General features: G+C 40.0%; 1 protein-coding gene across 4 annotated transcripts; it reads right to left on the bottom strand.

Annotated features, from left to right (window-relative positions):
- Positions 1 to 3,875: 3,875 nt before the first annotated feature.
- On the bottom strand, positions 3,876 to 13,762 carry zgc:113223 (tetraspanin-33). Of its 4 annotated transcripts, none has more exons than XM_003452527.5 (10): positions 13,678 to 13,762; positions 12,395 to 12,469; positions 11,210 to 11,518; positions 8,792 to 8,849; positions 7,544 to 7,668; positions 7,390 to 7,464; positions 7,220 to 7,315; positions 7,001 to 7,129; positions 4,140 to 4,301; positions 3,876 to 4,036 (listed from the first exon to the last, which is right to left on the bottom strand). In XM_003452527.5, the coding sequence occupies exons 3-10, from the start codon at positions 11,264 to 11,266 to the stop codon at positions 3,896 to 3,898; spliced, it is 843 nt and encodes a 280-aa protein (XP_003452575.1). In that variant the 5' UTR covers positions 11,267 to 11,518; positions 12,395 to 12,469; positions 13,678 to 13,762; the 3' UTR covers positions 3,876 to 3,895. The 4 variants fall into 4 exon arrangements, with proteins under 4 accessions (XP_003452575.1, XP_025754928.1, XP_025754927.1 ...); XM_025899143.1 differs by having other exon boundaries at positions 11,210 to 11,369; XM_025899142.1 differs by lacking the exons at positions 12,395 to 12,469; positions 13,678 to 13,762 and having other exon boundaries at positions 11,210 to 11,608.
- Between the last annotated feature and the right edge of the window lie 40 nt (positions 13,763 to 13,802).

Below are 13,802 nucleotides of genomic sequence, written 5' to 3'. Positions count from 1 at the left end.
AGGGGAAATAAACAGGATTTCCAATGATCTAAGCATTGTTACAATAAATGAACAATTTACCAAGTGCGATTTTTCCTTTGTTTTTGTGCTGAACTTAGCAGTGCAAATAGTTGCCATCATAAGATGGATACACTGCGGTCATAAAGACATGCCATGAGTGACAACAAAACCAAGGTAGGCTGTGGCGTTTAAACAATAATGCATTAGTTTGCTGCCACATGATTGCAGAATATATAACAGTTTACCTAACAGTATACCTAATAAAGTGGCCAGCCGGTGTACAATGAATTAAGGTTTTAGTAGAACACTGATAGTAATTGCACGGTTTTTTTAGTGTTTAGCTTGGAGAGTAAAGGGACATCATTGCTGCAGCTCGCTACTGCAGTTATTTTTACCTGCACAAAGCACTGCAGTCATTAATCCAATAAAGCAAGCGTGAGGGCCACGGGACTGAATCCCTCCAACAACACGCAACTGCAGGTGCCTTAGCTAATAATCCACCACAGATTAAAGGTACTATGCAGACTTAATTAGTTTGGGAAGAACAACAGTGATTAGGCAGGCTTACCAGGGGGCCTCTTAGCTTTGCAAGTTTCACTTAGCATGCAAATCTTTCAGAGCAGATGGGCACGTCGTAAAATGACCTGATGTTCAGAGGTTTTAGCTTAGCAATAATTAAATGAAATTAAATGACTAAGATGCCAAGCCTTGTTGCAACTCTGTAACTCAAGATGAGACTTCTAGCAAGATAACGAGATTGGTCACTGGTATGATTGCTGTCCAAGTTTTGAATTTACAATGCAGCCTGCAGGGGGCACTAGAGGAACAGAGACTGAAATGCACAAAGGACTGAATCCAGTCAAATCAGATCGTTGTTTGGTTGGAAACACCAGTGTGGAATAGAGTCAGTGCAGGTTTTACAAAGTATGAAACAGGAATGAACATTTATAAAAGAGTATGTTCTAATAATAGAATCAGTTTGGCTTCTTGCAAAATCTTAATCGTCCTGAAAAAAACATTATTGCGTCTGGACTTGCTGAAGCATTAAAAAGTGTACTGCTGGATGAAACTGAAAAGCATAAAAGCATAGTATAAAATCTGGAATTAAAAGGTCATTGATTTCTATTGTTTTCTAAAGTGTTGTAATTTCATTTTTGACCATTTTCCTTCCTTATATAAAGGAAATTAGGTAAGAAGGTGGATACAAAAGCTAAGTTTAGCATAAAGACTTTAAAAGCACCTCATTATACCCCAGCAGTTGTATAATATGTTTAATCTGTACAACTGTAGAGGGCCAGGAGTGACAAAATTAATTAATTAAAAACGCCATTAAATAATTAATAAAATGATTCATTAATTAATTAAAATTAGAATTAATTAATTAAATAAATATTCCAATAATTAATTACATGCCCATTCATTTGATTTAAATATTTAAAAAACACTTTGTATTTAACTTTTGACACATTTAATTATTTATTAATTTATGGGGGGTTTTTTATTCATTTTGCCACTTCTGACCCTCCATATTCAACAAACGTATACAAATAATTAGTTTTGCATGTAACCCTGTGAATAATGCACATATTTAACTTTTATTCGTATTGCTTGTAACAGTTGAAATCATTTTATATGTGGTAACTTTTTTAATGAAATAAAACATAAAAATATTGAAAGTAGACAGAAATAATCAAAGTACGAGGCTCTGATGTGAGAATGTATTCACACCAGGTTTATTATGCTTATTCAGGATTTTACCAATACACATTTTTCATTAAAAAAATGGGGATAGTGTCCTGCCTTTCACACGTCTTCCTTCTCTGTTTTACTGTTTTTGTCTTTGTCATCACATCTACCTGTTTCCAGGAGAGTATTTTGTGTTCAGTTCAGTTCACGTCAGTTCAGTTTCATTTTATTCACAACAACAGTCACTTCGAGGTGCTTAATACTTAAAGGTAAGGATGCTTCAGTCTTAGAGATAAACTGAAACAATCACACTCTCCTGTCTGAAGGAAAAACTCAGAGCCATCTGGAAACACCAATATGCTGATACACAGCAGGGTTTGACTTCTAACCACAGCAGTATTGTAATTTCTACTCAAAAATGTAACATATTGCACATAATTCATTCCGTTTTTGTAAAAGTACTTTAGTAGCTACTCTCTCTGCAACATGGCCTGATATGTATTGTTGTATAATTTCACAATATACACCTCTGGCCCTGCCGGGAGACCCAAACCTTATCCTAATGTAGACACAAACAAGAGCTCTCTGTTAATATTTAAGTTGTAACTCAAAGCAAACGGCAAAATTCAATTTACACTTTTTTCTATGCTTAAGTACTTTCCATCTAACCGATTAATAAATGACTTGCTTTACCTCCTGACCTACAGCCACCCCAATAACATGTAAGCATGCCATCTCTGCAGGTATTTAGAAATAGTTGATGTCATGTCAGCAGCAGCCTTTTCATAAAATAATAATTTAGGTTAATATGGTAGAACTTTGGTAAGGCAGTGGGGTCGAAAGCTGCACTATCGCCTCTCAGCAAAAAGGCCCGGTGTATAAATCCATTGGTTTGTGTTTGGAGTTTGTCTGCATGAGTTCCAGATACATGCATGGGGTTAGGTTACCTGGTTGTCCTAAACTGACCATAGATGTGAATGTTTGTCTCTCTGTGTTAGTCCAGCAATAGATTGGCAACCTGACGGGAGAGGTTGGTCTGTTTGAACAGCTAATAGCAGACGTACAGACAAACAGTTTTTATAGTTTTTGTTAATTTCACTCTTATTTTTATCTGTTTCTATCACATTATGTATTTATTTATCACATTATAGGATATAAAAGGTTCAGAATAGTTTCATAATAAAACAGTACAAACACAATCACAGAGACATTCTCTACAGTCTCTTTACACATCTGCAGCAAAACTTGCCCAGGCCGGTTGTATTGGCAAATAAAAAACACAGATCAAAATAAAGACTTTAGTTGGTTTTGTACGCACAAAATATTCTTTCAATTTTCATTAATTTCTTGTTTATAGTCTAGATCCCAAACACCCAACACATTCTTTTCCCATGTCAAATACAGGTCATTCTCATTCCTGGGCTGTAGCATAATGAATATTTATTAAAGCAGCAGGTGTGTTTCAGTTATGCACAAGGTGTCCTTTGGCATTTGTCATTCCTCAGTGTAAAGGGTCACATTTTATCCAGAGTCACAAGCCCAAACCAAGTAGCTTTTGGAGCAGGCAGGTGAAAACAAAACAGCAAGTGGGATGAAAGGCTGGAAAAGGTCCCGCAAACAGGACGCAAACTTCAGTCTCCTGGCTGATAAACATGCAACGCAGGCATCAGGAGGTCGGGGAGATTAGTCAGCCAGGAGAGTGGGGCTCAGTGACAAATGTACTTGGATAGCTTTAGAAATACATTAGGCTTTCACAGCATTAACTCACTTTTTAATTAGCATGTTAGAAAACTATGCTTACTTTCAGGCGTCCTTTACAAGGCTTCACACTGGACAGCTTCGAGGCTGGCTGACTGATTTCACTGACCAAAGAACACCTTGCACATGATATGCTAATGAAACATTTTCACATTACAAAAAATATATCTGTTCATGTAATGTTTTGACTAATTCAGATCTTTTTGGTGAATTTTAAATTCTGTTTAGTAGAAAGGCAGCAACAGAAACGCTGAGCGCTACATAAAAATGACAAAACTGAGTTTCAGAGTCTAAAATTTAAATAGGGCGTTACACGAGGTAGTATTTCAACTGCCTCCTGGAGCCCAACATCGATGCGTTCACCCACTGTACAAACCTCAGATTCACAGCTCAAACCTATAAATTCACAGTGTAAACGCAGCATCCCCCACTTTCTCAACAAATGGTTTTATTAATCATCAAAGTCTGCAAAAGGAGGAAACCAGAGGCTCTCCTTCCTCTCCGATTTGCTTTGCGCTGCTTTTCTTTCCTGATGCTGTAGGACTTTTTTTATCCAGCAGATCTGACCAGCAGCCAAAGCTATCATGCAGACCTGCTCAAGGAAACACACAAAAGGTCAGAAACTGCTGTCAGTGTCATTCAGCAACGTGATGACTTCAGAGGGTTTTTTGCAGCCAAATGCTCACAAGTGTTACCTCGAGCAGCAGCAGGCCGGCGGTCAGACCAGCCACCAGAAGCAGATTGTGTTTGGCCCACCAGACAATTTTATCCAGGCAGCCGATGGTGAATATGTCCTGACGGGCCAGTTTCTCCTCCAGCTGCTGCATCCCATAACCACACATGGTGTTCAGTACAGTCTGCAAAAGAAAGAAAACACACAGAAGCTGTTTAAGGTAACACAAAAAGGGCTTCGATGCACTGAACACCAGCATGGACAAGCAGTTAGTCTGTGCTTGCCACAGCATGGCATGGATTCAACGTTCACCTGTAAGAAAATCAAAAGTTTCAGCTCATCCTGTCCCATCAAACAGGATGTGAGCTGAACTGGAAACAGCCAGTGCTGCCTCTCAGCCTCCGAGTAGACACACCTATGGTATCAATTTTACAATCCTATTTCAAGGTCAAGGTCTTGTCCTATCAATTTTCAAATTTATACCATAGATGTGTCTTGGGTGATCTTTTTTGACTTTCCTAAGAATGCCTCCAGTGCTAGCTCTCCACAAGGAAGCTGCCTAAAAGGTGCACCTTAAAGGATCTGCAGCTACTGAAAAGAGCAAGCATAAAGGGAGTAACGACTTTTAGGTGGTAAATAATTTCAGATCACACAAACACAGTGGCTGTCGTGCTCATGGCCAGTGTTGGGTGATGTGATGACGCTTAGATTAAGTCACTGAATTCCACTTTCATACCAACAGTATATGATTTAGTGCAGCGATCCCCAACCCCCGGGCCAAGGACCGATACCGGTCCGTGAGTCGTTTGGTACCGGGTCGCGAGAGTTGAGGCTCGGGTGTGAAGTTTATGGTTTTCAGGGTTTTTATCGTTAACTCGGTTTCCCTGGGTCTTTTCCTGTGTTGTAGTCAGAGATGGGCAGTAACGCGTTACAAGTAACGCCTTACTGTAATCCGATTACTTTTTCAAGTAACGAGTAAAGTAAGGGATTACTATTGCAAAAAAGGTAATTAGATTACTGTTACTTTCCCATAAGCACGCTGCGTTACTGCGTTACTAAAACCGTGATTTTTTGCGAGAACGTCTCATGACAGTGACGTAAGCGAGTGCGACGTCCGTGACAACAGCTGTGTGCAGATCAACAATGGATAATATATCGAGTCCGGAGAGAGTATGAGCGTGCAGTGTTTAAAGCGTGGAAGTACTGACCTTACTTTGAGTTTGATTCCGTAAAAAGTGACAAAAACATTAGTGTCCGCTGTGCGTGGGAAGAAAACTTCTTTTTACAGCGAAAAAACCCCTAAACGTCCGAGCAAGCGCTGAGCACGCTACCACATAATGGGAAATTCACAGACAAACTCACGGCTTCTTCCACTGACCGCTGCGGCACACCTGCACCAGGACAAACATCCGCCAGCTAGACAGGTGAAAATAGAGCAACAGGACCGCTGAGTCTTTGATTTTATTTATTTTCTGCTGTGTTTCACTTGCATCTATTTGAAAGACTGAGTGTAAACACAAAAAAATATTTTATGTGCTGGAATGTGCAGAAAATAGGTTTAAATGTTAAACAAATTTCTTCCAGTCAGAGAATGTTGCATATAATTTAATTTTTGCTTGATGCATAAAGTTAAAAGATTAAAACTAATAAAACAAGTTTTAAAAAGAGACGTTTCCATTCGATTACATTTTGTATGATGGATTATGCAGAAAAAGTAGAATTGGGCTGAAAGATCTATCGCTTTATCACCTATTCAGGTTGTAAATCGTGTTTTTAAAAAGTAACTAAGTAACTAAGCAATTAATTACTTTTGAAAATAAGTAATCAGTAAAGTAACGGGATTACCTTTTGGGGGAAGTAATCAGTAATTAGTTACTGATTACTTTTTTCAAGTAACTTGACCAACACTGGTTGTAGTCGTGTGTCTTATTTTGAAAGAAATATTTACGTGTTACCATAGCGACCAGAGAGCATTAAGGGGCAGAGAGGAGGATGTTACTCTCAATGTTGTTGGCAGATTTCAGGAGGACGCTGCTAATAAAGTTACACAATTACACAGTGAATTCACATTTATTATTATATTTACAAAACACCACCGTTTTTGTTTTGGTCGTTCATTTTATTTTGTTGTATTTATCTGCGACACCTTAAAGGCCGGTCTGTGAAAATACTGTCTGACATTAACCGTCCGTGGAGCAAAACAGGTTGGGGACCACTGATTTAGTGTAAAGACAATATAAAGCATACTGTTAGTGAAGGAAAGGGAAATCAGCCAAGCTCACGAAACATCTGCTTACATCTTGTTGAATTCAGTTGTGTAAATCCACAAAGACCAGCAGGTCAGCTGATCACAGCCTGTACACAAAGAAAATCTGCTGGAGTTCACATTAGAAATTATTGTCAGTTGTGACTCTTTTGCCCACGCTGAGCCACTACAGCTGATCGTAGGGTTCGCCCACTGTTTAGACGAAGAGGAAAACTTACCATTGACAATGAAGGCATTATAGAGGCCACTGAAAAAGTCACTCCTTGTGTCCTACATAACGAATTTAGATTTGAACATTTGTATTATCATGTGTAATATTATTTTATTATTATTATATTAACACAGCATAGGGTTCAATTGCTTTTGCATAAACATTCATGGTAGAACTGTCCGTTTTTTTTAGAACTGCTACTTTTTACTTTCCTGCTTTGAGAACATTTCAGAGCTTTTTCACATGTACTTGGGTAAAGAAGGAGATTCAGTACTTCAGCTTTTACTAGAGTAGTTTTTTTTAACAGTATCTGTATTTCTACTTAAGTAAAGAATGGAACAGCCTTGGTACACCTGAGTCATCACACCCAAACATATCCAGGCCTGGCTCACTGACTGGTTCTGACCTGGTTCTGCAAGCGAATGCAGCAGGAGAAGGGAACTCCACAGGCCTCCAGACTCGGGTTGGTGTCCGAACACTTAAAGTAGGCGTTACGGGACCAGTTTTTATAGCTTTCAACTCCACAGCACTGGAACTGCAATCACAGTGAAGCAGAAGCACAGTCATTACAACAGTAAAAAAGAAAGAACAAAAAAGATTACTGAGCCTTAAAACCCGTCTCCACCTTCTTCTGGATGAAGTCAATGGCGTTCTCCAGGTCTTGGTCCTCCCTGTATCGTTCAATTGCCTTCATCATCAGCCTCTCGGTTCTCTCCATCACCTGAATAACAAGAGAACTGTCATGTTGGTTTGTTTACTTCTTCAGTTTAGTACGATTTTTCGATGTCCTGTTACCGTATCAGTGAAAAAGTATCCCACGAATGCCGCTGCGATCTGCAAGAGTAAAATGGCCACCAGGAGTCCCAAAAACTGCGGGACAAATAGCAGCTGATCAGAACAGACGGCCAGAGTGAGTCAGAACAAGATAAAAACCAGCGAACCGACATACCATCTTCAGCAGGCAGATGGTGTTACGCAGCGCCCCGAAACATCCGAGGAACGTGATGAGGAACATCACAGAGCCGACGACGATCAACAGAAGAGCGGGATCAACCGTCAGGGTGTCAACCACATCTATACACACACATATACACACACACAGTATATGTTTGTGGATATAATGGATTTCCAGGACCCTTGTCCTGACTTAAACATGATCATAACATGGACCCGAAACCCAAGTCCTTGAAAAATCTCTTTTAAGGTCTTTCCAAAAGTGAAGATATGGCTAAATGTCCTTCGTTACCTTTTGTTAACAGAACTTACCCCGACTTAAACCTGATTACAAAACGACCCTGGAACCCAAAAAGTCATTTTGGGAATCCTGGAAAAGTCCTTCCCAAAGTCTGCCTCAATGTTTTGACCGGGTCTAAATCCCAATTGTTTTCCAGAGGTTAGTGAACGAGCCAACACTCACCTCACCATCAGTGATAACACAAGAGCAAGTAAAAGTTGAAACATGTCTGAATAACTTTGTGTGGCTCATCTTCAGGAATGTGATCAAGGTTTGTTTTGATTACCCGACATGCATACACAGTCGTTATTCCAGGACATTCCACCGACTTGGAGACTTTCACAATCCATAAAACAAATCTTTGCTTAATTAGGTCGAATCTTCACAAAGTGACTGTGTGGACAGATTTTATTCCGCTGGCGTAAGTAATTAATATTTTACATATCAAGAGACTGGCAGGGTCTGTACTCGTTACGCTCTCACGCTGTTTCCATGACAACCTGACCAACTTCCTCCCACTGTCCAAAACATGGAAGGTGATTCTAAATTGGCCACATGTATGAATCTGAGTGTCAATGGTTGTCAGACTCTCTGTGTTGTACCTGCAGTAGACTGGCAACCTGTCCAGGTCGTAGCCTGGCTCCACCCACCCCATGACTCTGAGCTGGATGAGCAGGAAAAATCTAGAGATAGCTACCAGATATCTATATGTGAGAATTAGACAAAACAAACAAAGCCGAGATAAACTATGAACATGGTGAGAGAGAATTTACTGAACAGTGTTTGTCACTTAAGAGTTTTTCCTCTTTGCCACAGATGAGAACAAACCTTCATACGATCTTGACTGTGCACAATAACGATAACATTCAGACAAAATGCAGAGAAATGAGGCTGAAATTCCTTTCATTTTTTTAATAATGCCAAGAAAAAATAAATAATTGAAAGTGGGCTAACCTAACCTACCTTTCTCTCTGGCGATCTTAGCATAGATCCCCACTGCTATAAGTATGGCACTCACAACCTGCAAAGTCACAGAGAAACACAGATTTCATTAAAGCAGAGGAACAGCTGTAACTAGCTCTACTGTCACTGGGCTTGGAATTAACATCATTTTCATTTCTGTGACTGTGGATGAGACGGAGCCGACCTGGAAATGACGACATGAACACCTAGATTTGCATCCTGATTGGGTCTTATCAGTCACACAAAGCATGAGCATTACAGTTCAGCTGACATATTATATCTACTGTGATTTCATCTTTGCTGTGTGAGATTTCCTTTCACATTGTTGTGCCTTCCTCTGGCGATGGATATCACACTCACAGTGCCTCCCGAGTATGCCACCATATTTACTTTGAAACAATGTTTCCCCTGCTTTATGTTCCATCTCACTATTGGTCCAAGAAAATACATTTCTGCTCTTACTTTCTGCTATTGTTCTTCCTCTGTAGTATTTTCTATTGCTTCCTGTTTACCAGCACACACATTCTCACCATACACGAAAAGGCATTTAGTATAAATAGAGATTATCTCTGAAACTGTTCTAACAATACTTGACAGAACAGAGATGATATTTATTTGAAAACATTGTCTTAAATATAAAGTGTATCAGTGTGGTTGTTATCCGGGCCCTTCACACAGCCCCCCAGTTCATCCTCTCTTTGAAACAACCCATTCTGGCCTCCTCTTTCTTTAAACGCCTCCCTTAGAGCCCACTTTCATTTTGATTGGCCAGTTTCTGGAAGTCTGCCCGGGAGCAAGCTACAGCTTCTAGGGCTGAAAAATGAAGCCACTGTGGAAGCATCAAAACCTGCAGTTCCTCTAAAGGCCACTTGGATAACTATGAAAAAATTATATTAAATCTTATAATAAAGTTTGCACTGTTAAGATGTGGCTTCTTTAGCTGACAGCTAAATACTAACAGTGTTCAGCTGTGATAACAGACCAGGAAGAAAGTGTGTGCTCCGGGTTTGTTGAGTGAAGTTCTGCTTCATGTCATTTAGCCCTGAGTAGCAGATATCTGCTAGCATGGTGGTAATGTCCATCTCTAACACGTGACATATGAAAAACAACTGGTTATTTTTACAGACGGTCTCCTTTGTTACTTTCTGTACACGCCATCTTTCTGGCCTTCATGGGAAAGAAGCCCGCCCTGCTAGAGATTGATGATTTTTTTACCTCTGAGATAACTTTTTGGAGGGAGTTTTTCTTAATCTTATTATTTCATATTGACAAAAATCTTTGTCTTTTTTCTTTCCCCTCCCACACGTGGAACCAGTTCTGTTTACATTATATATGCTTCCCTTAGGCAACATCATTTGAAGGCACAGCATAGATTTTTATTGCTGTGCAGATGATACCCAGTTTTATCTATTCATGAAGCCAAATGACCAAAAACACCAATTAGTTAAACTACAGTAATGTCCCAGCTGGGTGAACCTCCAACTCTGAGGTCATGGCCCTCACCCAGAAAAGGGTGAAGTACCCACTCTGGGTCAGGGAAAAGTTCTGCCCTAAGTGGGGAGTTTAAGGATCTCTGGGTCTTGTTCACAGGTGAGTAGAGACGGATTGGAGCTTCGGCTGCAGTGATGCAGACACTGTACCAGTCCATCATGGCAAGGAGAGAGCAGAGTGTAAAAGCAAAGCTCTCGATTTACTGGATGATCTATGGTCCTTCCCTCACCTATGGTCACGAGCTCTGGGCAGTGACCGAAAGAACAAAATCACAGATACAAGCAGTGGAAATGAGCGTTCTCTGAATGGTGGCTGGCCTTTCCATTGCAGAAAGGATGAGGAGCTTAGCCATCTGGGAGCCGCCGCTCTGGCCCTACAAGTCTTAGAAACCAGACACTTACTTTAGGTGGCATTGGCTTGGCTTCCAGTAGCACAGTGACGAATGTTGGAGTTGTTGAATATTTGTGCACATTAAACAGTGTAGGACTGCTTTCATGCATTTGCGCAATATCTTAAAAGTTGGAAACATCCTGTCTCAGAGTGGCGCTGAAAAAGTAGCTCATGGATTTATTACTTCTAGATTGGACTATTGTAGTTTATTATTATCAAGCTGCCCTAAAAACTCACTGATCCAAAATGCTGCAGTAAGGGTAGTAACAGGGACTAGAGAGAGAGCATATTTCTCTGATATTGGCTTTTCCTCACTGGCTCCCTGTTAAGTCCAACATATCTTAATAAAGTCAGCGGGATTAATGAGTTAATATTAAATATTAAAATGCTGTTTGTAGCTCATCTTCTTCCTCTGTTATGGTGCAACTGAGGCATTTAACTCACTATTATGCAACAGGTTTACTACTATCACGCACTAATGAATGTATGACGCTACATTTTTTAAACAATAAATTGTTCAAACTGGGAGAGACTCACCCAAAAGAAGTAGCAGAAGATGAACAAGGTGTACTTAACGCCTCGGTATCCTCTCATGTCCTCTCAGCAGTGCTGTTGTTCTGTCAGACTCTCGGAGGTTTGTGATCCACTGACGAGACTAAAGCAGGACATGTGTCGGCCTGCTGATGCATTCCTGCTGCTGAGGGAGGAGGCATCTGTCACTTTCTAACCACATCACATCTACTGTGTCTCACCTGTTTTTGAGACGGCCCCTTCTATTTATGAGTTGATGTCTCCAAATAATCTTTAACTTTTGTGAATTCAGTGAACTTCTGTAGAATCACAGCTCTGCGATTTCAAAGAAAGAGACATAGCAGGAGAGTTAGCTCATATCATCCATCTGTGTCACGCCGATTTCCCTGTGGATTTCCTTCCTTCCTCAACAAATTAGTTAAAATAACTTTTCCCCACTCACTTCATTCATTATGTTAAGTGTTCTGTTACAACTGGCTCATGAGATGCAATATAAAATCAAGAGTTCGTGTTTTTTTTGTTTGTTTGTTTGTTTTTTGGAAACATGGGGTTTATTTGTTCGTGATTCTTATGGACAGCTGAGGGTATGATCAGGATGCTGACTCAAAGTAGAGCTGGGACTACTCCATATCAAAAGAAGCAGCTAGAATGCCCCCTGCACACCTGCTAGGTGAGGTGATTTGGGCACACCACACCCTGCTGCACACTCAGGACACGGGCTGAAGAGATTATGTAATAGTAAATGGACTTTTTCTGTGCTTTTTTTGAGGTTAGGATACTTTGACTGCAGCACCGAGGGTGTGAACCACCTACCTTCCAATTAAACCTCCTGCTCTACAGTCATAGATTTAAAAAGAAATACCAGCTCATCAAAGTTCAAATTAACAGGTAATGTGCATATCTAGAGCGAAAGATAAAGGCTGGCAAGAACATCTGGACACATCTGGCAGTTAAACCCATCACCCAAAGCCACAGTATTGCTAGTAAGGGTTCATACAATTGTGATTATTCACAAAGTGGTTTCATTGTGAGCTTTGCAAACAAAACTGTGTGCAGAACAGCAGGGCTCCCAGATTTCATTTAAAACTAGAATATATTTGTCCAGATTTGTGTTTTTAATCATGTATTTCTGTCTTTTCAGAACTCCCACAGCAACACGCCTGTAAGGAAGAGAAAGTTCTCGCTTCTCACCTGTATGACCAGGAAAGAAACTCCAGTCTGAAATAGGAGGTCCCAGAGAGTCCACACAAACGGGAAGCCATATTTCTGCAATTTTTTGAGAAAGAAATTTGGTGAAAGCAATAAACTGATATGCTGCATTCAAACACACAAAGATCTCATCAGATGTTCAAAACATCAGAAAAGATTCTGGTGTAACTCTGAACTACGAGCCGAGATGAGAACCCACATAAGTGAGAAGGCTCACCCACGTGACACATGTGGGAAAAGATTTACCCTCAGGAGTAACTTGACTGTCCTCATGATAACTCACACATACGGAGTCATATTGCAGACACATATGTAAGAAAACATTATTTGAAGTTAATTTTAAAAAGATTTATTAATACATTTTACAAGATCTGGGTCTCATCTGTGTCACACCACACATTCAGTCCGAAGTGGTTAAATTGTCAAATGATCATTCTTAGGAATATGGATTGTTATTTTAAAAGGTACCTATTTTAAATGAATTTATTTAAAATAGTTTCAAGCCCTCTAAAATTCACTAAAGCGATGAACAAATTTCAAACAAACAACTGCTATAATCTTACGTTCAAAACATGAAGTTGTGGGGCTGAAAGGCGTTTTTGTGTAATACCCGTTTAGACCACAGGGTGGTGCAGTGACTCAAAGTAACCTAGAACCAGGCAAGTCAAAAAAAACACTTAATTGAGAACTTTTACGTTGCCTATTATAAGGCATCATAAAAAGCACAAACCGCTGAGTAAAACCATGTGCTGAGTTGTGAGTGCTTTAATATTTAACATTTATGGTTCAGTACCCACTGAAAGGTTTATGCCATGTTTTTCTTGTTTGAGTTATTAATGTAATTTGATTTTTACTACAGTTATTCAGCAGCTGGAACCTGACAGGGCCTGGTGACTGCAACCGATAAAATAAAAATGGCACAGAAAAAAAATACTTTGTGAACGTGCTGTTTCATACAAACACGCTCAGTCGTCCAGGGTGAATGGTCCAGTCAAGCTGTGGCCTAATAATGCAAATTTCGTTCTGTAAGTGATTTTTAATGCAAATTTGGTGGATCCTGTAAAGCCTGTTAGCGCCACTATTTATTTAATTATTTATTTCCCGGTCTCGAGTACAGTTTTGGTATTTGGGACGTCACAGCGCCACAGGCCACTATACGGCACCCGCCATTTTGATTTCAGGCATGAAGTCGCTGCGAATATAAAGCAGCAGTTTTCCGATAGCAGTCACCTTCAGTTTTGGCAGTTAGCTGTTTTTATACGTACATGGGTGTTTCTCTGGTGTTGTAACTACGATTTCAACGTCCAGTTTCAAGTCGTTTTAAGCGGATCGGGTCAAGGGAGTCCTGGCCTGCCGTAAATCCCTAACGGGCCAATCAGCATGCATTAGA

Source organism: Oreochromis niloticus, linkage group LG15, assembly GCF_001858045.2.
Source record: "Oreochromis niloticus isolate F11D_XX linkage group LG15, O_niloticus_UMD_NMBU, whole genome shotgun sequence".
Lineage (NCBI taxonomy): Eukaryota > Metazoa > Chordata > Actinopteri > Cichliformes > Cichlidae > Oreochromis > Oreochromis niloticus.
This window is presented reverse-complemented; position numbering and strand designations above follow the sequence as displayed.